Source organism: Thermobia domestica, chromosome 1 (genome assembly GCF_964235325.1).
Source record: "Thermobia domestica chromosome 1, izTheDome1.hap1.1, whole genome shotgun sequence".
Lineage (NCBI taxonomy): Eukaryota > Metazoa > Arthropoda > Insecta > Zygentoma > Lepismatidae > Thermobia > Thermobia domestica.
In genome coordinates this window covers 390,935,393-390,959,896 of record NC_137454.1, presented here as the reverse complement: position 1 = coordinate 390,959,896, position 24,504 = coordinate 390,935,393, and the positions used below count along the sequence as shown (strand labels likewise).

Below are 24,504 nucleotides of genomic sequence, written 5' to 3'. Positions count from 1 at the left end.
TGTGTTGGACAATATTTGTTGCGTTTGAGGCCAAACGAAGTAATTTGAGTTTTAGATTAACTTAGTTTCAGTTTCCCTTTGAGGCACCAACTGAAAAATTTATCAATTGCTGGTTGTAAAGTTACGTTTATACAATCTACCGACGAACGAAGAACGAGGTATGCGGCATCGTCTGCAAACTGTAAAGAGTAGAATGGTGGTGGAGGTTGGGGCATATCAGTTAAGTATAAAATACGAAAGTAGTGGAGACAAAACAGAGCCTTGCAGTTCTCCAGCTGTCAGGATAAAGTGGCGAGACTGTACTTGATAAATTTGTATAAATACTGAGTGGTGGTGCAGAAAATTAGCGATAAGCCGTACGTAAGTTAGGGGTAAAATTACGGAGTACTTTGAAGAGAAGCCCCTGACCGGAAATGGACCGAATGCACACTCAATGTCAATTTAAAATAAAACAGGAGGTAGACATTTATTGTAATGGTTAATCAAATAGCTTCAGAATTTTAAAAGTTGATAAGCTGTACTGAATGACGATAGAAAGCCAGCTTGCGTACATAAAGGGTATAACATATTGTTTCTTTTCTCAACATTATGGGTAGTTTACTGCAGAGTGAAAATTAAACATTCTAATTTCTCGAAAAAGACATTAAGAGATCCCATCACGGCAAAATTTAAATACCTCTAATTTTACAATAATTATGTGATATCTTCATGTATATAAATCGAAATGTGGAACAAGAGCGCCCTAGACAATGTTATTCTACATGAAATACCGTTACCACGAGTCACTTATCTGCTTTCAATTTCCAGCCATTTAGAAAATCGGCATTTATTTTCGCGTTTCTAAATGGCTGCAAACAGAAAGCTACTAGGGAACGGTATCTCATGAAAAATAATATTATCTAGCGCGCTCCTGTTTCACATTTCGATTATCTTTTTTTTTTATTTGAAGACAACAAAAATTAGCGTAAAAATTAGCGGTATTTTAATTTCGTAGGTATTTGCCCTCAAGAATGCGACTTGTGTTTTGTAATTTCCACTGAAACATTTTTCTAGTTAAATATTTATTCTAAAAGCAATTTATTGGGAACAGAAAATCCACTACGTGCACCAATTTAATACTTTATTTCTTTAACGAATTATAGACTTTTTCTGATTCTTTAATCTTTTCATTATTTCCTTCTTTTGAATGAATGAATTAAATGTTCACTTTTTTCGAATGGCAGCGGGGAAAGGAAGTTGGAACACATTGCCATCTATCTACTACAATAGAAATATTTAGAGAAACCCAAAATTCTCGGAAAAAAGAAGAGATCCCTCTTGGCTAAGCAGTTAGCGTACCGCGCATTTGGCGTGGGAGACCCGGGTTCGATTCCCAGCGCGAGCTCATGTGGTTCAGATTCCACATTAAAACTGTAGGTCCACGTCTCATATAGCCTCGGTGCTAAAAGGGACACTAAACTGACAATCAAATCAAATCTCGGAAAAAGAAAACAGCAATGGAAAATAATTCTGTATCCTTGCTTCCTCTATAACTTATCTTTAAAAATGTAGGCAACCATTTCGTTTCTGGTGTTTGATTGGTTGCATACCAATCAAGGCAGTTTGACAGCTGTGTGGTTATTTTATAAGTGCTTCACGCATTTATTTTACTCATTCTCGGAGAAACCGAAAATAATAGTTAATTTGCTCTAAAGTTATGTTACATTTCGTCCTCCTGCTATATGTAGATTTGCGTAGAGGGCATACTGAAAACAGCTTTTAAACTTGAGATTTTTAGAAGTATCTCCGGGGAAAAGGGGTTAATGTACTTTCTATATCCTCAAAATATGGTTAGTTTACTAAAGGGTGGAAGTTTAAAAAGGCAAATTTCTTGAAATCGGTTCTAAGGATTTTACTTGTGTCTCGTAAGTCAACAATTTAATAAAAACCTAATAATATAGTATAAGTCATATTTTGGGTAACGTCAAGAAGATGTAGTTTCCTTTCTGGTGTAAGTTATTTAACAAATTTACCAAAACCTATTCAGGTGACATTACTTTTACATCATGGAAGAAATAATTTCTTCTTACACAACCCATATCCATACAGTATAATTTACTACTGTTTCTTATTTTTTAGATTTTCTCAAAAAAGATTCAGATAATTTTGTTGACGTTTCATAAATTACAAATCGGGTGCTGTCTGAAGTACGACATTATCCAATTAGAGAAGTTGAAGGAACAAAGTTTACTTCAGTAGACCTACTTTTTAAAATTTCCTTTCCATATTTGACAGTTTTGTTTCTTCTAAACATCTTGCTTTACGTTTTTCCAACATTTATTGTGTCGAAAAAGAACAAACGAATGTAGAAAAATTATATCTTTTGGACAAGAGGAACGTTCAAGGAAAGGTTTACCAAATTCAACGCAAAACATCCGGAGAAGTCAAATCCTAAAGTACAAATATTATTCAGAATTAATAGTCTATGATGATAGTGGAACATTTATGCCAAGCAAAGGTTATGGTTTCACCACTTCTAATTAGCAAGATTTCAGTTCGAGTTTTTGAAACAAAATTTAAAACAAAATAGGTTTACGATAAGGAAGATTTCCGTAGAGAACATTATTATTTGGATCCGATACTATGGAATTTGCTGGAAGAAAATTTTGAAATTTGATTCTGTGCTAGGACGGGATCTGTGTTATCTGTGATTGCGTTATTTTCGAAAACGTAATGATTAGATATTTCCTTGGAATTGGGTTTCTTTGAAGAAACGTGGCTACACGAAGTGGAGAATACTGTTTGAAGTGGAATGCTAACTCCTTTTCATGTTTGTATCTGTGGCAGCACCCGGACCAGTAAACGAATCCAGGACCAAACGCACAGAAAACAAATGTATTAACCACTCTACTGCGAAAAGACACATCTTGAAAGAGAATTGCAAACTATAATGACTAACTGGATACCTACATTTAGGAGGAAGTTCAAAATGTATTCCAAATATTATTATTATTATTATTTATTATGGAAATTAGTAAGAGTCAGGTATCTACTTAATTTTACAAATTATGTAGATTGGATCACAAGTGTATTATTCATTACATCTCACGATCAAAGGAAAAAATGAAATGAAATCTTTAAGTTTTACGTCCCACGATTGTGCCGGTTAGGCTAAAGGAGACGGTGATGATGAGAAATGAATGAAATGATGGAATGAAGAAAGTGGGAGGAAACGGGAGAACCCCGAGAAAACCCACAAGCACAGTGATTGTCCACTACAAAGTCCACACGGCGCGAGCAGGGATCGAACCAGGGACTCCAAGCACCGGAGGTGAACGCTCTACCACTGAGCCACCGCGTCCCACCCCCACGATCAAAGGAATTAAACATCTAATCTAATACTTACTTACGATACCTAAAACCCGAATATGTCCTAAAACCTCACCCGTAATAAACAGGAAACACACAGCATTGACTGGCAAAAATATATGGTCATAATGTACACTCCGCATCTAAAAAAATTGCGACAGCTAATTCTGTGCAGCTAGGCCGCCCAATGTACGCGTTCATATCCTATATAAGAGATCCCCACTCTCTCATTCTTTCTTCTCTCCCATACTTAAATTAGCTAACAACATGAGCGCAATTCTAATTTCAAACTACACATGTATTAGTATCGACAAAATGAAAGAATAAAATCGAGACGGAAAAAGATTCATAACTTCATGTAAGGAGAAACTTAAACATACATAATGAAAAATTAAAAGCAATGAATATCTATTACACAGAGGTTCAGAAATGAGGCAGAGAGAGAGTGGGGCGGGGGAGAAGAAGAAAAACGAAACGGAGAACAAATAAAAATGTGGAATTGAAACGTAGTAAGAAAAGAACCTTATATTATAAAGTTCCGTTTCCAGAAATCCAATATAGATAATGCTTGAAACATTAATTAAGTCACTTTCAAAAAGGATAGCATACTCAATTTCCAGTAGAACTGTATATCTCCGAGAACTGTATATCTCCGAGAACTGTATATCTCCGAGACACATCTAGGATAATGTCAAAAGTTTAACACACATGCTTTGTTCCCGGGTGGTTCGGTTGTAAATTCGATAGTGTTCATTGGACGTACTGATGCAAACTACATTCTAATAAACCCAGTAGGTAGCGTAGATCATATCTTCCATTCCAGACTACTAATGCAAAATGAACAAAAAAATGGAAAAAACGAAAAGAAAAAGGAACAAAGAAAGAAAAATAAAATTGAATGAGTGCTATTTTACTGGTAATTTTTATCAGAAATATCCTATATTAAAAGTCTAAACTATATCAATGAAAGGTTACTCCGAATCTTAATCGCATCACCGGGTCACTACGGGTTCGAACTCTCGACCCAATTGTCGTCCATAAGCTAACAAACATAACCCGACTGACGTGATGACCCGTTTGAGCTCTAGCGTGCGAAGTAAAACGTTACATCCGCAATAGATGAAATCGACGTCGGATGTTCGCAATAGGTAAATCTTCAGAGAGGACTAGAAAATGGCCTCTTCTTTAATATGAAAATAAGATTTTATTTATACTAGTTCGACACAACATTTGTTTTCATCCTATACTTCAATGTGTTTTACTCATATTTGAAATTTGAAACATGCAAAGTGTGTTACATCCATAGGGAACATCCAATTTTCCTTTTAACATTTGTAACTTTCCATTATGATATAGTTTGTACTTTTAATATAGTTTTTTTTCTGATAGAAATTTTGCAGTAAAATAGCATTCATTCAATCTCTTTTTTCTTTCTTTTCTTTTCTTTTTTGTTCAGTTTGCATTAGTAGCCTGGAATGGAAGATAATGCCTACGCTACCGGTACCTACTGGGTTTATTGGAATGTATTTGAGATCAGAACGTCCAATGAACACTATCGAATTTACAACCGAACCACGCGGAAACAAAGCATATGCGTTAATCTTTTGTTATTATCCTAGATGTGTCTCGGAGATCTACAGTTCTACTGGAAATTGAGTATGCTATTTTTTTTGAAAGTGACTTTATGAATATTTCAAGCATCCTCTATATATTAGAATAGTCCTAAAATTTATATATATATATATATATATATATATATATATATATATATATATATATATATATATATATATATATATATATATATATATATATAAACACGCGTTACTTCTATATAACTGTTGGATTTCTGAAAACGGAACTATAGTGTTAGTTTCTTTCCTTACTACGTTTCAATTCCACATTTTTAAGTTGTATTTGTTCTCCGTTTTGTTATTCTTCTTTTCTGCCCTTCTCTCTCTCTCTCTCTCTCTGTCTCTGCTTCATTTCTGAACCTCTGTGTAATAGACATTCATTGGTTTTAATTTTTCATTATGTATGTTTAAGTTTCTCCTTACATGAAGTTATGAATCTTGTTCCGTCTCGATTTTATTCTTTCATTTTATCGATACTAATACATGTGTAGTTTGAAATTAGAATTGTGCTCATGTTGTTTGCTGATTTTGGTATAGGAGAGAGGAAAGGAGGAGAGAGAGGGAGTCTCTTTACCAGACACAATTATGGGATAAGAAGATGTATATTGGGTGGCCTAGCTGCACGGCGTTAGTTGTCGCAATTTTTTAGATGCGGAGTGAAAAATGTGGAACAGTTATGTTCAAATTGGAACAGGGAGGAGGTCAACCACAGAGGACTTACTGGCGTTGAGGACAGTACGAGATAATGTACATTTTTCAGAAGAATTGAATAGCTATATTCAATTTACAAAATCGTTCGTCGTATACTAATACTACAGGAACATAAAATTATTGTAGTACCTCACCAGGATAGCAGTGCGGTTTTCGGAGGATGGCGCCACTGTTGTGTTTACATCAGTTTCTTGGCAAGCGCGGTGAGACAGTGGAGCGGAGAGTTCCACTCTGCAGTGTATCCAATGGTTTTTAAAAGTTGCAGTTTAGATGTTATGCATAGCCTAATCTCTTTCCGCTTAATAAAAAACGCCGTAAGTTATGTGATTGTAGTGAACCATTCCTGCAATAATGCAGATGTATTGTGAATAGTGATATATGAATGGAAACTACCAATTTAAGAACAACACAGGACAATTGACAGTTCAGTGAGCTTCTAGCGTGTATTAAAAAGATTGTATAAAAATTGATTATGTTTTATTTGATGTCATTATAAAACAGGAGCAACCAGTGAAACGCTGCTCTCGCTAGTTTGTTCGCAAGTTAATATGGAGTTATATTTTTTGTTGTTGATGTTTTTTGCTTGTTACTTAAGATGTTCTGCAAATAACCAATAACATTTGAAACTGCTTGTCTTAACTTGAGCCAAGGGCGGATACAGGCTGAATGTTTGGGGGGTGGTCGTTCGAAGTCAAATCAAGGTAAGAGCGCATTGCAAAAAAGAAAAAAAAAGTAAAACAACTTTAGAAAAGAAGTAGCTATTGTCTGCAATGTCTAGAAAACAAATGGCCACCTGCGATTTCGGAGGTGGACTTTTTTTTGAGCAAGAACGCCAATGTTAGTAATTTCTTGCAATTTATTATTTGACTTCTGCAACGTAAAAAAAAAGTAAGGCCTACCTATTTTAGGTTTCATTTTACATTTATAATACAAAAATAAGAATTCTTAGGTTTTATTTTTAAAATAAAAAAAATATGCTATTCTGAGGGATCGCCCCCCACCTGAACCTGCCCCTGACTTGAGCATATGCGTGAAGTAGTTTATTACGAAGAGGACAAAAAAAAAACTGTGATAGACTGATTACAAGTAATCCGGTTAGAAACACTGCTGCTTGCATTTTAGTTTCAAAATCGGCCGCCCGCACTCGTTCGCTGGTCAGACTTACAAGACAAATTCAGCAAATTCTATTTTATTTATTTACCATTTTAGTTGAACACTTAACGAGTCTGCTAATGTTCGAACAACAGCTGTTTTCCAACAATACAACACTTATCTAACAAAAAGAAACTTACAGCTGAATTTATAAAATTATGTACGAAATTCATTTCCAACAACTAGTTAGGCGGGACGGATTAAAGGGATCAATGGAATGGGAATGCCACAAGGACCACTTGTTGCACATGATTGATTTAGAGTAATATTATTTAAGTGCAAGATATTAATAAACAAAAATACTGAAAATAATATTGAAAATATACGTATTACATACACAAGCGACATCTCCAATTTTAGAGGTGATTCTCTTCGAAACTCCAGAATTACACCACGGAGACGTATGGAAACAATATGCTCTATTTCTTATAATACAGTTATAATAACTAGTAATGCTGTGCATTGTTACGAGGGATCCTCCTTCTCACTAATTTCAACCTGAAATTATAGAAGTAAGTCTCTAATCTCCGACAAAACGTACACAACAGTGTATAAAAAACTGAGTGTTTTTAATAAATATCGAGGAAAATATGTGTATTAATTACCGAAGATGGTGGCCCCGAAATACAAAATTTACGGAGATGAACAGAATCAAACTAAATGTGATAATGAGAGTAACAAACAGTAGGATGATCAATAAGGGACAGGCCCTTAGCCAGCCCAAAAATGTAGGGAGACCCGGTGAAAGTTATGGGGGGCCGATAAAAATGTAGTTCATCGCCATATTATATTTCATTTACAAGCTTACTGTGAAAATGTTAGACGAGGCCCGCCCCCTACACCCCCTGGATACGGGCCTGATAAGGGAGAAAACGTAAATGAAATTGTATGTGTTCGCGGATTGATGCAATATGAGGTGATGTGGCAGTAGAGCATAATCTGACAGTGTTTCAAACCCACTGTGTTATTAACTACTCGTAACAGCATATGTATGCTGCTGTGTTATCATGGTGGTCAAGGTGGAACAAAATGAGCCCTGCGAGGCTTCTAACTCCCTTCGCTCGCTGGCACTCGCTCAACTGTTTCGTAGCATACGTAAATATTTTTTTTATATATATAAATAAAGTTGTGTGTGCAAAGTGAATTAAATACCACGTGATATTACGTCACGCTCGCGTGGTTTATCTTCAATATAAATTTAGAATCTCCCTTTGCGAAGACATGATATTAAATGGACCGAATTGTTTTAGTCATTAATGAGTAGTGTGTAGTTTGCAATACTTAACAGTTCCAGGGTACTAATTTTGCGCAATAATACTATACTGATGTTTACGGATGTAGGAAAGAGCTAAAGAAGCATGAAAGTAAGGAATATTTGTGATTAGTAGTGAATAGGGAAGAGCAGAATTGAAACAGAGGTAATTGTAGGTAAGATATGTATGAAAATAAGAACAGATAAGTTGTATTACAAAATTGAAAACATATTCATGTGGGATTTATCCGGGACTGCCATCTGCGGCTCACTCTTAATTTAAGTGTATTAAATTGAGAATAAGTTCTTAGAGCTTTGCTCTGTTGTATGCTTTCAAAGCATATGTTTATTCTCAGCCAGTTTTCCCAAATATATTATAACTTGAAATTGAAGAGAACGCGCTCCCCCATTATTGGTCCATTTCAACTGCAAACGATTGAGAGATTGCAAATTCTCAGAGAAATTAAACCATATTCAACAAAATTGTATTGCTTGAGAAAGCTATCAGAGATTTTTTATTTAAGTCCTTAGGAGAAGGAGGGAGTAGATAGCCCTGTTTTTCATTGACTTCAACGGCAAGAGTGGGTATGAATAATACAGTGTGATCAAAAGATACAGCAAATGTAGTTGTAGAGCGCCACCTATCGACATTTTATGCATTTCAGTAAGGAAGCCCAATAGCCTGAACCTTGGAGATAGTTTCGAGTTTGAACTAATTGTGACGTGTTGGTTGGCTTCTTGAGGCAGAACAGTGAGGGTGTGTTGAGAATGTTTGTCACGCGCCAACATTTTGTTTTAAGCTGGAAAAGAGTGCCAAAGAACCTCGCAAAATGTTAAGATCAGTGTATGCCTTCAACCATTGGCATAGAAGACTGTTTATAAGCGATATGAGCGATTAAAAAGTGGCAAAGAGTCGGTCGGATACGACCAACCATCGAGACGTCCTTCGACATCAGAAAGAGATGAAAACGTGTAAAAAGTTGAACAAATGATTCATTCAAACAGGCGAATGAATATACCAGAGCTTTCCGAAGAACTAAACATCTCGTAAAACCGTTTTAACCACAGATTAAATGGACAAAGGACTTTCTCCTTCATCACGAGAACGCACCGTGCCACACATAGCTTTCGATCCGCGAGTTTTTTGCCGAAAAAATATTCCTCTGTCCACATCCGCCTTACTCACCAGATTTAGCAGCAGAATCGATCTTCCCGTAAATTGAAATTGTGGTTATAGGAAAATATTTAGACAGCATTCCTGACATTGAGAGGGTCACGACAGAGAAGCTGAACCCCCTTCCGGAAGAATCCTTCCAAAAATGCATCCAATCATGAATTCAACGTTGGGATAAGTGCATTTCTAGCCAAGGACAGTACTTTGAAGGTGATTAAATCAAATTTCATGTAAGTTTATTACTTTGTTAATATCTCGTACATCATATTGTATTAAAATCGAATATACATAAAATTATCATAGAAATATTTTTAAACCTAGGGGGAAAGGTTCACTATCTGGTTGTTGATTCATTTTAACTTCAAGTAGTAGGATTAATTGTGAAACCCAAACATTTCTTTTTAGCCATTGTATCCTACTGAGTACCTCACCTCCGAACACTCAAAAAATGACGTTTTAAAATCCCTCAATATAAAACCTTCAGTAGTGAGAAACAAAATTTCTGACCTAATATTTTCGCATAAAATTGTAAATTGCCATATATCATGTGAACAGTTATTAAGTCGGATCAATTTTCGCGTACCCGCTAGAACAACGCGGTCTAGTGATCTCTTTTACACTCTAACTGCAAGAGTTAATACATCCAAACGTCTCTTCACTACGTCATTTTTCTAATGATCATACGTTCAGATCCTCTATAAATAACCTGTTCTTGTAATGTTGCCCGTGAGCTGTACCATCTTGAGCTCAAATTGTTATTCTATTTTCATGTTACGTAAATGTTAAAATGTCTGTGTGTAAAATAGCCTAGTGGTGTATCTGAAACCTATTATAAATAAATAAATAAATAAATAAATACGACACATTCCACGAAAATCTAAATACGTATTTTTACAAGAGACATCTTGGATCATATTTTTAATCGAAAGAAGCAAGTAATTCATTACATTAGGAAGGTGTATTCGCTGTTCATGATTGAATGATTTTAATTCTAACCGTAAGTGCTGGAAGTTACGGGAAAGAGTCAAAGAAAATATGTATTGTTTTGTATCAAAGCCTAATGAATTTTTTGAAAATTTATCCTGGAATTCAAAACGAAATCGGGGGTAAGGGAAGCTAAGTGTGTAAATCCACTGCACTAATTTTAACAGGTTTTGAAAATTGATTAAACATTGAATACGTAACTCTTTCAACTCATAACTGCTTGAAGAATACAAAACCATCTGGTGCTTTAATGAAAAGAAAAAGAAAATATCAGAGAAGACAGTTTCACAAAACAAATGAAATGCTGCTTCCCACAAAAACTCATGAATTTTTGAAATGAGAAAAATGACTGAACTCATCCCTTTTCAACATTGTAATAAATCGTTGTCCTTCCAATAAGAATAGAATCCTCGACTATAAGAGAAAAATAAATTTTTTTTTGTCTTCTCTCGGAGAAGTATTGGAAACGAAATACTAAAATAGGTTCTCATTTCGTCTCACAACTAAATTAGAACTCGTTTCTTCCTTACAACAAAATAAGTAACAAAAATTCTTGAGTGTTTATTTTCTTAGGACTTTTCTTTATCACTACTCCTTTATTTATGAATTATGACCGTCATTCCGTCCCGGACACAAATACTTGATTGATCACCCATTTCTTTTGACCGGGGTGTACAGGGTCAAAAAAATAGGAATCAGTTTGTTGATGGAGATGACATATTCAGGCCGTGAGTGGTAGGAATCAACCATTTTCCTTTTTATCGTTGATCACTATAGAGCAAAAATCGATAATAGATAGCGAGAAGCGATTCTTTATAGTAAATATAGCTCCCAAGAATATGTTTTATCTTCACACTCTAATCTCTATACTGAAACTCGAGGTCGTACAAATCTCCTACCACACTTTCCGTTGCAATATTACTTTAGTTATTATCGCGCCATAAAAGTAAAACTCCTTCATGTGATGTAAAAGTGGCATTATTTGAACAACAGGGTCAGAGTATCTCAGTGATATAGCACTTACCTCTGGTACTAAGGATCCTTTGTTCGATCCCCGGCGAAGTAACTTTGTGGTGAACAATATCGAATCCGTGGGTTTTCTCGGCGTACTCCTGTTTCCTTCCACATTCTCATTTCTAAAAATCTTCCATCATCATTCAATTGGCTTACCACTAGCAGGACTGGCAGCAGTGAATTACCTAGAAGGACTGAAGGTAAATATGTTTATAATTCGTTTAGTTTTTTTTTTTTAAAAAAAATAGACGTTTGTCTTTTAGGGAAATGTTAAACCACCTAGGTGCGTTAAAAGTCATTAAATATGGGCTCTCAAAATTAAAACCTACGCTACTAATTAAATGTTAAACAAAGCTCACCGGTCAGATTGACCGGTTCCGTCCTTCTGGTGTTAATCATTCCGTATCTCTTAGTCTTACAGGCATAATCGTGGGACGTTAAACTCAAAGATTTCATTTCATTTACTTTTCAAATAAATATTTATCTAAACAAAGCATTCAAAGTTTTTGGAGTCCTAAGATGGTTACAGAGAGGCTCGGTCTTCCAGTCTCCCACTCCCTTAACTACGGGCCTGTTATGCCTATCATTACAAATATATGGTCCTCGGAACACCACAATACATGTCGTATTGATGGTTTAGAATATTTCAATGTTCAAGGAACTTAAAAAGTTCATTACTCAATGCTCTATATCTGTGTGTGCCAATTATTTGCTATTTTTTTTTAAAAAATTTGAGTCCTCCACACGATAGAACATCAAAAACTATCTCAACGAAGTAATGGATATTTTCATGTCACTCTTACCGTTTCGGAGATATTGGCCAAAATGTTCCTATTTCGGGAGCGTTAAGGAGCCATATTTCGTGAACCATAAGTCCTAGAGAGATCATATTGGTGTTGATCAATACCTAAGAAAATGGTGAACATTTTGGTACAAAATAGTAACCAGTGGCCACTGGCCAACTGGCCACCGTTTCCCAGATATTGACCAAAAACATTCGAATTTCTGGAAATTTAAGGAACCCTATCTCTTAAACCGTAAGTCATAAAGAGATAGTATTTCTCGAATTTTTCAACTTTGAACTCTCCATTCTGATCATGTGCCTCCGTAAAACAATATATGGGGTATAAAGTTTTAAAAGAACCCTTAACCTTATGGTCGAATAAGTAACCACTCATTATAAAACCTATTTACATTAATAATTTAACCATACTACATAGGAATGTTTTTCGATATGTCCTTTGGTTCAGAAAATAACCACTACACATCTACACTGTTTTGCCAACAGATGGCACTGCCTGCTTTCAAAGTAACTCTTCTGGTGATTACAACTTTAACCAGAATACGTTTGAAGGTATGAGGCTGTTAAACTTTAGGTCTACTTTATGAATCAAAGGACATATCAATGTAAATAGATTTTATAATGAGCTTTAAAGGCAGCGATTACTTAATCGACCACAAAACGTTAAAAGGTAATGTGGAAAGTAATCGTGTCCTTATGCAATCCATATCTTTCAGCGCACTAGAGCCAAAAAATTTGAATAAAAAGTTTTGTGCGTTAAAGGGTTAAACAAAACATGTGGAAAAAATTTAATACTGAAGGAAATTATAAATGGATAGATATATTACAAGAATTGTTTAATGAGTATTAAAGTACATAAAACAATTGGTATAAAGCCTGTAGACGTTAATAAGAAAAATTAATTCTTTTTAAGTTCGTTCTGGCAATGCTCTTGGAGCGATCTCAACTGGTTATATTCTGTGTACTTTGAGTATGTATATGTTCGCCTTACCATTGTATAGTGATAAATTATACCATAAGTACCTGTATCTGTTCTTTTCACAAAAGTGCTCATTCATTTTGTCTACACTAAATTTTATCAAAATTTCTATTAACTTCTTTTCGTTTTGTGTCTGAATATAAAAGCGTTTTACTCTCCACAGTTTAACTTTATTCTTTCCGGGAGGCTTTCTCTGATTCTCATTTGGATTTGGTTTCATTACACGTTTTTTCTTCTCACACACAAAATGTCTCTCTCTCCATTGTCGAGTTTTTTTGTATTCTCCTTAATAATGACGCCCCATTGTCCTTTCCCCGTCCATCATGGCAATTTAGCTTTAAACCCACAGATGGCCTCGCGGTCGCTTCCATTGTCTTATCTGTCACTGCAACATGGTTGATCTTGTCTTCATTCACCACTTAGATACTTTTTTTCTTTGTTTCTTTTCTTTCAATTCAAAAATAGAAGATGCCAAAATGAGAGAAAAAAGATACATTTTATTTTAAGTTTTGAATGGAACTTGCATTATTCACTCTTTAACTTTTAGCTCCTTCAAAGAATGTACGAGGGTTGATCAAAATATACGGTGAATAATTTTATGAGAAACAAAGTAATAAAATTACATGGAATTTGATGTAATCTCCTTCAAAGTACTGTACTTGACTAGCAATTCACTTATTCCAATGTTGAATCCATCTGGAAGGCTTCTTTTGGAAGATCGTTCAGCTGCTCTGTCGTGGCCTTCTCAGTGTCAGGAATGGTGTCAAAACGTTTTCCTTTAAGCACGGAATTAATTTTTGGGAAGGGCCAGAAGTCGCGTGGTGCTATATCTGAAAAGTACAGCGAATGTGAACAGACAGGAATATTTTCGCGGCCGAAAGCTCACGGATCGAAAGCAAGGAAGCCATTTGTTCATTTAATCCAGCGTTTCCCAACCGGTGTGCCGCGAGTGGGCCGCTGATGTGCCGCGAGGAAATTGAAACAAAATTATTAATTCTATAGCAATCAAATTGCAAGACATAGGGAAAAATGTATATTTGTATTTCACATTACTATGAACCTCTACTATGGATCTACAATTTTAAGTTTCTTACTGAGTTACTTTTCGATCCCAGCCCCAGCCAAGTGAAATTTGTGGTGGACATACACCGTGTGCGTGGGTTTTCTCGGGGTTCTCCCGTTTCCTACCACTTTCTTCATTCCACCATTTCATTCATTACTCATCATCACCGTCTCCTTTAGCCTAATCGGCATGGGACGTAAAACTCAAAGATTTCATTTCATTTTCTTTTGATTGGTTAAAATGAATAAAAATTTATCAATTCACAGTAGTAAAGACGATTGGTAACGAAATAATTTTGTCTGTAATTTGCTTAAAATTAAAAACCTGAGCTCATTCGTGGCTAAGCGGTTACCATACGTGCCTTTAGCCTGGGAGATGCGGGATCGATTCCCGGCGGGAGCTCATATGGTTCGGATTCCACGTTAATCACTAGGTCCACGTCTCATATAGCCTCGCCGCTGGAAGAGACGCTAAACTTTAAATCAACTCAAAATTAAAAAACAGTGACCTCGGAAACCATAAAATATCTATTTGTCTTGAAATGAACTAATCTGTTATTTTAATTGCGACAGTTGGGTAAATCAATCAAGCTATTTGTTTAATGAAACTAAATTCTAAATCAGCGACCACGCAAATCTTCCATTACAATACTTATTGAAATGGAATTATGTTTCATATTCAACCTGCCATAGTGGTTTTCCAATTTGTTTTTCCAACAAATTATGTCAAAATCGATATCTGCGATGTTGAAAATACTAATGTACTGAATTTAAGAAAGATTGTTTTTTCTACTTTTTTAAACGTTTTTAATAATTGAGACCACTATGAGGCATGTGTTTTTTACACATTTATAATCTTCTCTCGAAATTTGAATTGAATTGACATAATCTTGAATATAGCGTCCCTTTCAGTAGCGAGGCCATATGATACGTGGGCTTAGTGATTAATGTGAAATCTGAACCACATGAGCTCCCGTAGTCTCGAAATTTGTTTTGAAGTACAACGAATTTACTGTTGCGAATATTTTTCTTATCTCAGAATTAAAATTTGTTTTATGCCTACTCAGACCCGTATTTATATATTGTGCGCCCCTGTGCTGTAAATAATTTGCCGCACCTCGTCCCCGAAAACAACCAATATTAGAGTGGAATTCATAGTTTTGGGGGTCACTGAGATGAATAATGACAGTTTTAATCTACTTTAACTTCAAGGTCATATACTCCACTTCCCAGGGAGGGAGAGAGGTTTTAAAAGTAATCGAAAACGACAGATATTAGTGTTGAATTTATAGTTTTCGAAGTCTCTGAGTTTAATGGAATCAGTTTTCGTGATGTTCAAGTTCATCCTCACCCCTTGGAGTGGGGATGAAAGAGTACTTCTTTTTAAAAAATACTGAGATAAGGTAGCTAATTTGTAACTACTGTAACTAGAGCAAATTAAACACATTAACATATTTTCTCGCGCTTGCGCTGGATTCTGCGTGTTGCTAGTTTTAAATATTACTTTATTGTGAATCTTAGGAAAAAATTCCAAAATTTTGCTGCCTTGTGCTCGAGCACAGAATAGCACTTACATAAATACGGGAGTGTGCCTACTCCATATGCCCAGAACTCTCTATAACATTTAATGGTTTTTCTAACAACAGTTTCATTCCTGTCAGAGGATGTGTGAACCGTGGAAGGCAATACTTCTTTGTAGTTAGAGATGTTTTCAATTTTAAGGAGCTTAAATGTGCAGAGAATATAGATTGCCCACTCTGGTCATAGGCTGTATGAGAATATGGAGTGAAACTGTGAAACGCATAAGATGACCAGATATTGGTGAGACAATAATGATAAATTGTTCAAACTGACAACAGTGATGAAGTGCTGGCTTAGCAATGAACTGAGGTTATGTGCAGTATATGTGAATGGCATTTGTAGAATTATATCGATTTATGGCATCGGTGCGTTCCTATATAGTAAGATGATCAAGTGATGGATGGGCGTGGCGTAGAGCTAAACTACTGTCTTTTAATTTTATAATTAAGAGCTTTATAATTGCGAGTTTCAATAGTTATGTGTTTAGAGTTGTTTGTTATTCTTGCAAATCAAACTTCTATTCGCTTTATGTAGTAGTCATTTCAAATGTAGAACAACTTGTTAAATTGATTTATGAGATTGTTACAATATCTTTTAAGTTTTCATCTATTGATCCATATTGTGTTACGTAACATACAATTGTGTGTGTTTCGTTTGCTGAACATATCGTGCCCTCTCTGAACTGAAACAGAAAAAAAAAGAGAGTAGCGATTCTCAGCAGCAGCTTAACTGGGCTCAGGGGACGAATACTCCCGTTACGTGATGTGGCTCTGTCGGGATCGGAAGATCGAAGATATTTTTATGTTATTATTCATCTCATGTGCAAGATTGCAGAATAGAACTCTTTTTGCCTTCAGGCTCTGATGTTGAAGAAGTAACGTATGTTCTATATTTCTTCCCGCTCTGGTTTAAAGATCGTTTCAGTTGAAAGAAATATGGTATCCTTATCGCATTTGCATGAATTAATGTTAACAGATCCTTTCCCGTATTTTATAATATTTTATCCTTCGGTGACTGTTACGCATCTTTAGATGGCATAGGAACACTGCTACCGGCTGAAGCAGGAATTTGTCATGGATATTTGTAGCATATGTATCACGTAATTCAAACTTAAAATCTTCCTTTTCGTTATGTGCAAACAATGCACGTCCGGCGAGTACGATGCAGTGAAAAAAATAGAGTTCAATTGCGTTAAACTTCTGTATTTCGCATCCTTATTTAACACCGACGTTACGGCGGGCCACTATTAACTTACAAGGGAAGTACTTCAAGTGGTACGCAGAGATCTGCATGTCTCATATATCGTTGGAAAGGCCACACCAAGTACACTTAACATGTGAAATGTCTCGCTAGAATGAGGCTTGTAGCGGGCGTGGCGACCATTTGAAGATGAGAACAAGGCACACTCCGAAACACCAGAAAACGTGGACAAAATAGGAAACTATGATGTAATTGTTTTGAGATTTGGTATATATAGATTTAAAAGATAGCTGAATATGAATCTGGCATCAAATGCTTACAAATCAAAATGGCGGACACAAATTACAAAAAGCAAGCTATGGATCTGAAATTGGTATACAGAGATATTCGAAGTCGCTGTGCACGAATCAGATACCAAAAGTGTAAAATTCAAAATTGCGGATCCAATATGGCGGACAAAATGCAAAACACTGCAATGGAACTGAAAGCGGGTAGGTAGAGGTTTTCATGGTTGCTGAGTACGAATCCAATGTTAAAAGTGCAAAATGGAATATGACGGATCCAATGTGGTGGGCAAAAAGTGCGAAAGTACAGAATGGACATATGTGTATCTAGACTAGCGTAGGTCCCGTCTCGGTTTCATCTGGATTTGAAAAAAAAAAATCTCGGTTTTGAATTAGAGACGAGATCAACACTAATATCCATGTCGGAATCATGCTTACACATGAGAATGGACGTTTCTCATACAAATGGCTCAGAAGTGTACAAGGCATAATAAGAAACCAGAAAGACAGTTATAAAAGCATAAGGATGTTTCAAAGTCCAAAGTGTACTTTTCACTGCCATTGTTCGGATCTTTAGATGGTATCTGCAAATAATCACAACGTACCCTACAGGCGTCATTCAAGTGACTCGGTGTGACCTTTCCAACGATATACAAGACATGCAGATCCCCGTGTACCACTTCACCTACTTACCTTCTCAGTTTCCGCTGGTTCCGAACAACAATTGGGGATTGAATCCAGCGTAATTACTCTACGATCGGACCGCTCCCCATTATGATCACACTCCTCCCGGGCTGGAAAACCATAAGAAGACTACCTCAATGTACAATGTATAGCACGTGAATGCGTTTGGTTTGTCAAAGTGTTCACAATATGACATTTGAAGATTGAATCCTTTAAATATTCTCTTCAACCTCTATTCCAAACCTAAAAGCTTCTCTGTTACTGTGACAACCGATTACTATTTATTTATTTATTGAACAGATTTCCAGATAAGCATAACTTTGCCATTTTACACAGAGAAATGTTAACAAACAGGAAGAAATCTAACTAACAAACATAGAAGGAACAACAGTATCAAAAAAAGAGTGCAAAACTAATATTATTCGGCCAACACGCGTTTAATTGCTCTATCAAACACCGGGTAACTCCAAAAAATGTCCACCTCAGTTGTTAGATGATTATAGTAGTTCGATATTTTGTAAAAAATAGACTTCTGTATAATTGTCAACCTAGGTCGGGCAAGATGGAATAGTATTCCGGATTATGCGGGAAACGAAACATAAGAATAGTTCTTGAAGTAAGGATTCTGATCTTAAGTTCCAGTTAACTATCTTACGAAGATATTTCAAATTAGAGTTATTTCTGCGTATTTCTGGGTTCTGTATATTAAGGTGTCCAAGAATTTCTCCTTAGATAATATCCGAATTGTGGGAAAGTGTACTATACGAATAAAGAAATTTAGAACAGAATCAAGTCTAGAGAGATGTGTAGGTGTTGCCATGGCTCATATGGAAAAACAGTATTGGATCTTGAGCGCTATTACTATTTTATAGAATGTTGCTAATGATACCACAGTGCGTAATTCAGTAAATCGAAAAAAAAACCACTACATACGATTTGTTAAGTATTGGGGAGATGTGGTCAGAGAACATCAGTTTGGACTCAAAGATGACACCAAGATCATTATGACTAGCAGAGTGTGTTATAAGGGAGCCTTTAATATGGTATTCAGTGGGAAGAAGGGACTTTTTTTTTAGAGTATTACTAATATTGTCACATTTCATGCTGTTAAGTTTCAACTTCCTGTAAAGCAATCATGTCATGGACAAGGGCGCCCATCAGGGGGAGCAAGGTGGGGCGCTCGCCCCTCTAGAGGAAATTGTACTTTGGAATATCGGAAAACCCAATAGAATTTTTACATTAGTTACAGCAAAATTTGAAACTACATTTGAAACGTCGCTTATACTTCCTCCCTCCTTGGAAACCACAACATGGGCACCCTTTGTCATGGAAACAGGATATTTCTCTGTATTTTTAAGATTGACTAAAGGTGTGTTATTTTCTCAAATAATATTGACAACCGAAGTGGTAGTAGATTTTTTCCATGTCCGGTTTTAGTAGACATATATATACTTGGAACGCTTAGTTGTTTGGAGAAAAACCCCTTGCGCTATGTAATACTGTTTTTATTCAATAAGCATGACAGGGTTGATTGATACCAGTTTTGGTGAATGAATCACATCCATCAACGCACTCGAATATTAACGTTTGACCCTATACACTGTAGCAAAAGTTGATGGTAAGTCCATCAAGTAATTCTGTAAATCTTTCGGTTTAACGTTTCACAGTTATACCCTTTAGGCTAATTGTGGTGGACAAACACCATGTGCGTGGATTTTCTCGGGGTTCTCCCGTTTCCTCCCACTTTCTTCATTCCATCATTTCATTCATTATTCATCATCCCCGTCTCCTTTAGCCTAACCGGCATAAGCGTGGGACGTAAAACTCAAAAAATTCATTTCATTTTTTCCCTATAGGCTAAGGAAGACGGATGAATTAGACAAGTGAATGACGATAGATTAAATAGTGGAATGAGAATGTTGGAAGAAACGGAAGTACCCGAAGAAAATCAACGTACACGATGTTGTCCACCATAAGCTTACTTGGTCGAAGATCGATCCAAGGATATCGCGCACCATACGTAAGCTCTCTACCACTGAGCTACGGTGTTTGCCTCTTGAGATTTTGTATATCCTGCACAGACACATGAAGGGACGGAATAAGTAGACCTTATAATTTATAAAAGAGTTTTTAGTAAGCCAGGCTTTTCAAAAATGAAGCCTCTTAGGACACATAAAAACGATTCTTTCTTATTAGTTGCTTTCATGACAATGGAAGCATTGTATAAAATTTCATGCTTATAGCTGCAGTAGCTGGGCCTAAGTGTTGATGACTGTGTTGCTAAGATTCTTACATACATACTCGTATAGCTTAACTTGAAAGAAACAAAATAATTAGTTTTTGTGTGTGTTTTAGGCATTTTTTTTTCCATCTTCAACTAGGAAATTTAGAAATGCGCACGAGACGAGTCGAGACAGGATTTTCCTGACAAAATTCGAGTCGAGACACGGCTCTTCCAATAGACAAATATACATTTTTCGAGTCGAGACATCACTTTTACAGCACATTTTTGAGACGAGACAGGCACAAATCTTGTCTCGTGCGCATCCCTAATGGAAATTGTGTTTTTAAATAGCCCTAATATTAATTTCCAAAGTCTATTCTAGACAATTATTAACACTTTAACTGGCACAGTTTTCTGGAAATTTGTCTCAGGTGGCAGACGCAGTATTATACGTAGAAACCACAAAATCCGTAGAATATGAAACAATGATGTATGTTTCACACAAACAATAACACACAACAACAAACAAAAGAACGTTACAAAGACGTACTCGCCTTATCCTAGACGTTTACTATTGTTTCGAAATGCAGTATCTGCTTCTTTTATTACAGCAGCAGAAATGTTCTTACGAGCAAAAATGTGCCATGTGTTATTCCAAAAGCCAATTATTTGCGCATTAAGGACATTCAGAGCCATCTATCGATTTGTTTCCGATTTAATATACGAAGAAAAGTTTCCAAGAGAGACCTTCGTCATTGCCGCTGAACATTAGCGACTTTTTTTTTAAGTCAAGACATAGTGCTACGTCGTAGCCGTTTCCATTATACATATGCCATGACTTAGTACTACGTCATAATAAGTTAAAGAATTAAGAGTAAAAATGTGATAAAATGAAATGTTTCAGAAATGTTGTACAAACACTAATAAACAATTTTATTGGATAATATGAGGTCTTTTTAAATCAAAAACTGAAACTATTGTTTAAGACATTAAATATTTTTATTAATTAATGGATTGTTGAATTAATTCGCAAGATTTCTGCTCGTATTAATGGCGGAAGACAGGATTTCTTACGACCAGGTCCATGGGCGCCCGAAGAAAATTTTCTTGGAGAATCTCTGGTAGCTATTACGTTTGGTATTTTTATTTGTTTTAAGAAATTCCATACCTTTTCGTGAGCTAGGGGCTCGGGCTTCATCCTGCTCTGCCCTTCGGGCGCCCATGATCACGTCATATTCTTATCAAATTAGTAAAAAGTATTACGTCACGTTTGTTTTACATTTTGTTGTGTTATTAAGTGTATATTTGTAATACAGTGAAATAACATTATTTTATTTTTTCAGAAACGTAAAATTAGCTTATATATTTATGACAACATCTCCTGCTATTCTGCATTAATAACTTAAGCTATCTATATTAACTGCAGTTAATTTAATACTTCGTAAATTGTGATTTTGCTTCAGTACTTCAGGTGCTGGCTTACAACGAGCGTACACTTTCTTTAATAGTGTATCTTATCGGATGTGCAAGGACTTCAACACGAATTCACACTAGAATCCAATGACGTAACATTTCTGTGTAAAAGGGAAAAAACATAATGAAATAAACCATTTAGGACTAGCTATGTAAAATAAACAATTATGATACATAAGCAATCCGCAACACCGCCCTTTTAAGAGTAGTATGCGTGTACAGAATATGAGTGTCATAGTTAACCCTCTTCTTGGCAATGTATCCTCTGGGATACATAATGTTTTTGAATAAGGGTAGGCGCTGACTCCCTCGCATCATGATTGCCGATAGACGGGCCACAGTGCGTCAAATGGCGGAGAGGTTCAATTCAGGACAACAACGCTGTGTTAGCAGCCACACAATCCACAACCACCTACTCGCCATGGGTACAGAAGCCATCGGCCCAGGTGAGTACCCCTTCTAACCGCACAACACAGGAAACAATGTATAGCATGGGCAAAGGAACACTGCCACTGGACCGTGGAAATGTATGAAAACGTTGCCAGGAGAGATAAGTCACGTTTCACATTGATACATGCCGATAGATTGGTACGGGTGCGTCATCAACCACACGAGGCAAGGGATCTATCGTGTCTGCAGGGAACTGTGCAGGCCGGTGTTTGCGTTATTCTCATCTGGGGCATGTGTACGTGGACTGAAATGGGTCCCCTAACACATGTGGCACGGGCCCTCACAGGTGAACGCTACCACAATTTTCTGGATGACCATGTCCTGTCATTTTCTCGGCTGCAACATGCAGATGGTGATCTAATCTTTCATCAGGACAATGCGCCACCCCACAGCTCTAGGATTGCAGCATACTGTTTTTATGAAAACTCATCTGATCTGGCAACACTTTCCTGGCCATCATGGTCACGGGACCTCAATCCCATCGAAAACATCTGGAACGCTATGGAAAGACGTCTTCGGGCTGTGGACTCTCTTCCGATCTATCTGCGGGTTCTGTGGAAGATTTTGCAGTAGATATGTATTGATACACCACAACACTTCAGGCGTCTTCTGGAGTCCATGCCACGGCGGGTAGTCTCCGATATCAGAGCGAAAGGTAGTACTACACGGTATTAGATAGGTGTCTCTAATCCAGCTGGTGATCAGTGTATACAGGGTGTATCAAAAAGAACTGTACAAGTTTGAAAACTTATATTGATTTATTCACTTATCTTAGAGACATAGTTTTGGTGTCATTTTGTAGGAAAATACATCAAGTTTTGACTCACGTAGTACACTAGTTCAGAAACAAGCCACCGTAAGCGCTAACGGCAGCTGCAGCAAACATGGTTGCCTTTACTGGTCCCGAGCATGCTAGCTGTATCGTTTGGTTTGAAAAATCCAAGTTTGTGCCAACTGTGCAACGTAGTTTTCGTACAAAGTATGATAAAGATCCTCCCAGTAGACCCCTAGTTATTTGTGACATAAGTGTTTAATTGAAACTGGATGTTCGGTAAGACACAACAAATCTTCAGGTCGTCCCCGTACGTCTGAAGACGTTGTAGAGCAAGTGATACTTCAGAAGAGATGTGTGGCCCATCTACAATGGAAACCATATTGAACCTCTTTAGGTATAAGGTAAAGAACTTGATGTACGACACCAAAATCAAGTCTGTATGCTGAATAAATAAATCACTATAGTTAAGGGAACATTGTGTAAGGGAACTTTAACATTTTTAAACCTTTATGGAAGATTTTAACATTTTTAAACCTTTATGGAAGATTTTAACATTTTTAAACCTTTATGGAAGATTTTAACATTTTTAAACCTTTATGGAAGATTTTAACATTTTTAAACCTTTATGGAAGATTTTAACATTTTTAAACCTTTATGGAAGATTTTAACATTTTTAAACCTTTATGGAAGATTTTAACATTTTTAAACCTTATATTGCAACACAAGGTCCTCTCCTGTAAATTGCAACAAGTTGTGCGCTAGCAATATAGGAAAGAACTTAAAAGTAAAATGAGATAGGAAAGTGTGCGCTCGTAGGGCTGCTCTCGTTACTGTATACATATAGTAAAACAAAAAGTTCCCGCAGTCTGGGGACATCCCCCGCTGTTGCTCCCTCCAATGATTTCTTTGTTTCTTATGAGGGTTGTCAACAGGAGAGGGGTGTCTTCAGGTCTTCTAAGACTCCGCCCACTCGCAGGGCTAATCAAACTGCAGGAGCTGGTTCGGTCACCGATTAATCAAGACGTGGAGCTGTATTTACGGCAGGCTGATCCCGACAACTACAGGAAGGTTCTCAAGGAAATCAAATCCCGTGAAATCTACAACCTCGTCGTTGATACGAAGCCGGAAAATATGCACTATTTCCTCCGAGGGGTAAGTATTAACATTTTCTATTTCATTGTATTAGGTATAACTTTCACCATCTCTATTACGCATATTCTGTAATTAGAAACAGGTCATTTGCCGCAGACGGAAGAGCATACGTTTGTTATGAAAATTACCCATCTTTATAAAGTATAAATTATGCAATCTTATCTCTGTGATTTAGAGCCAGTAAAATAAAACAAACACTCCTATATTAATAGTAAGTCTACTCCATTTATTTTAATATATACTCTATAAATCCATAACTTCAATCATCATAACAATGTATAAATGTATATACAAATACGAGGAGTATTTCTTAAGTAATATCCGGATGTCAATAGTTACAAAACTGGTAAAGATACTGCCATACATTTTTGATTATTTCCTATGTACATATTAAGTAATTGTTCTGCATCAGTGGTTGTCAAACTTATGAAGTTTCTGAGCTACCGTGCCGTTTTTAAATGCTATTGTGTGCTACCAATCAAAAGAATTACCAACTTTTTAAAAAGAATCTTGCAATTCAATAAGAAATCAAACTACCTAAATTAGCAAATGTCTAATATAAGCACGAA

General features: G+C 36.3%; 1 protein-coding gene across 3 annotated transcripts in view; it reads left to right on the top strand.

The window, feature by feature from the left end:
• LOC145665244 (glutamate receptor ionotropic, kainate 2-like) overlaps nucleotides 1-24,504 on the top strand; it is a 1,018,072-nt gene that overhangs the window by 798,912 nt on the left and 194,656 nt on the right. For 2 of the 3 annotated variants that reach the window (XM_081732538.1, XM_081732544.1), the window contains exon 4: nucleotides 23,760-23,935. In XM_081732538.1, the coding sequence (XP_081588664.1) occupies nucleotides 23,760-23,935 (176 nt within the window). The remainder of the gene's footprint in view (nucleotides 1-23,759; nucleotides 23,936-24,504) is intronic. The other variant, XM_081732549.1, reaches the window with a different exon arrangement.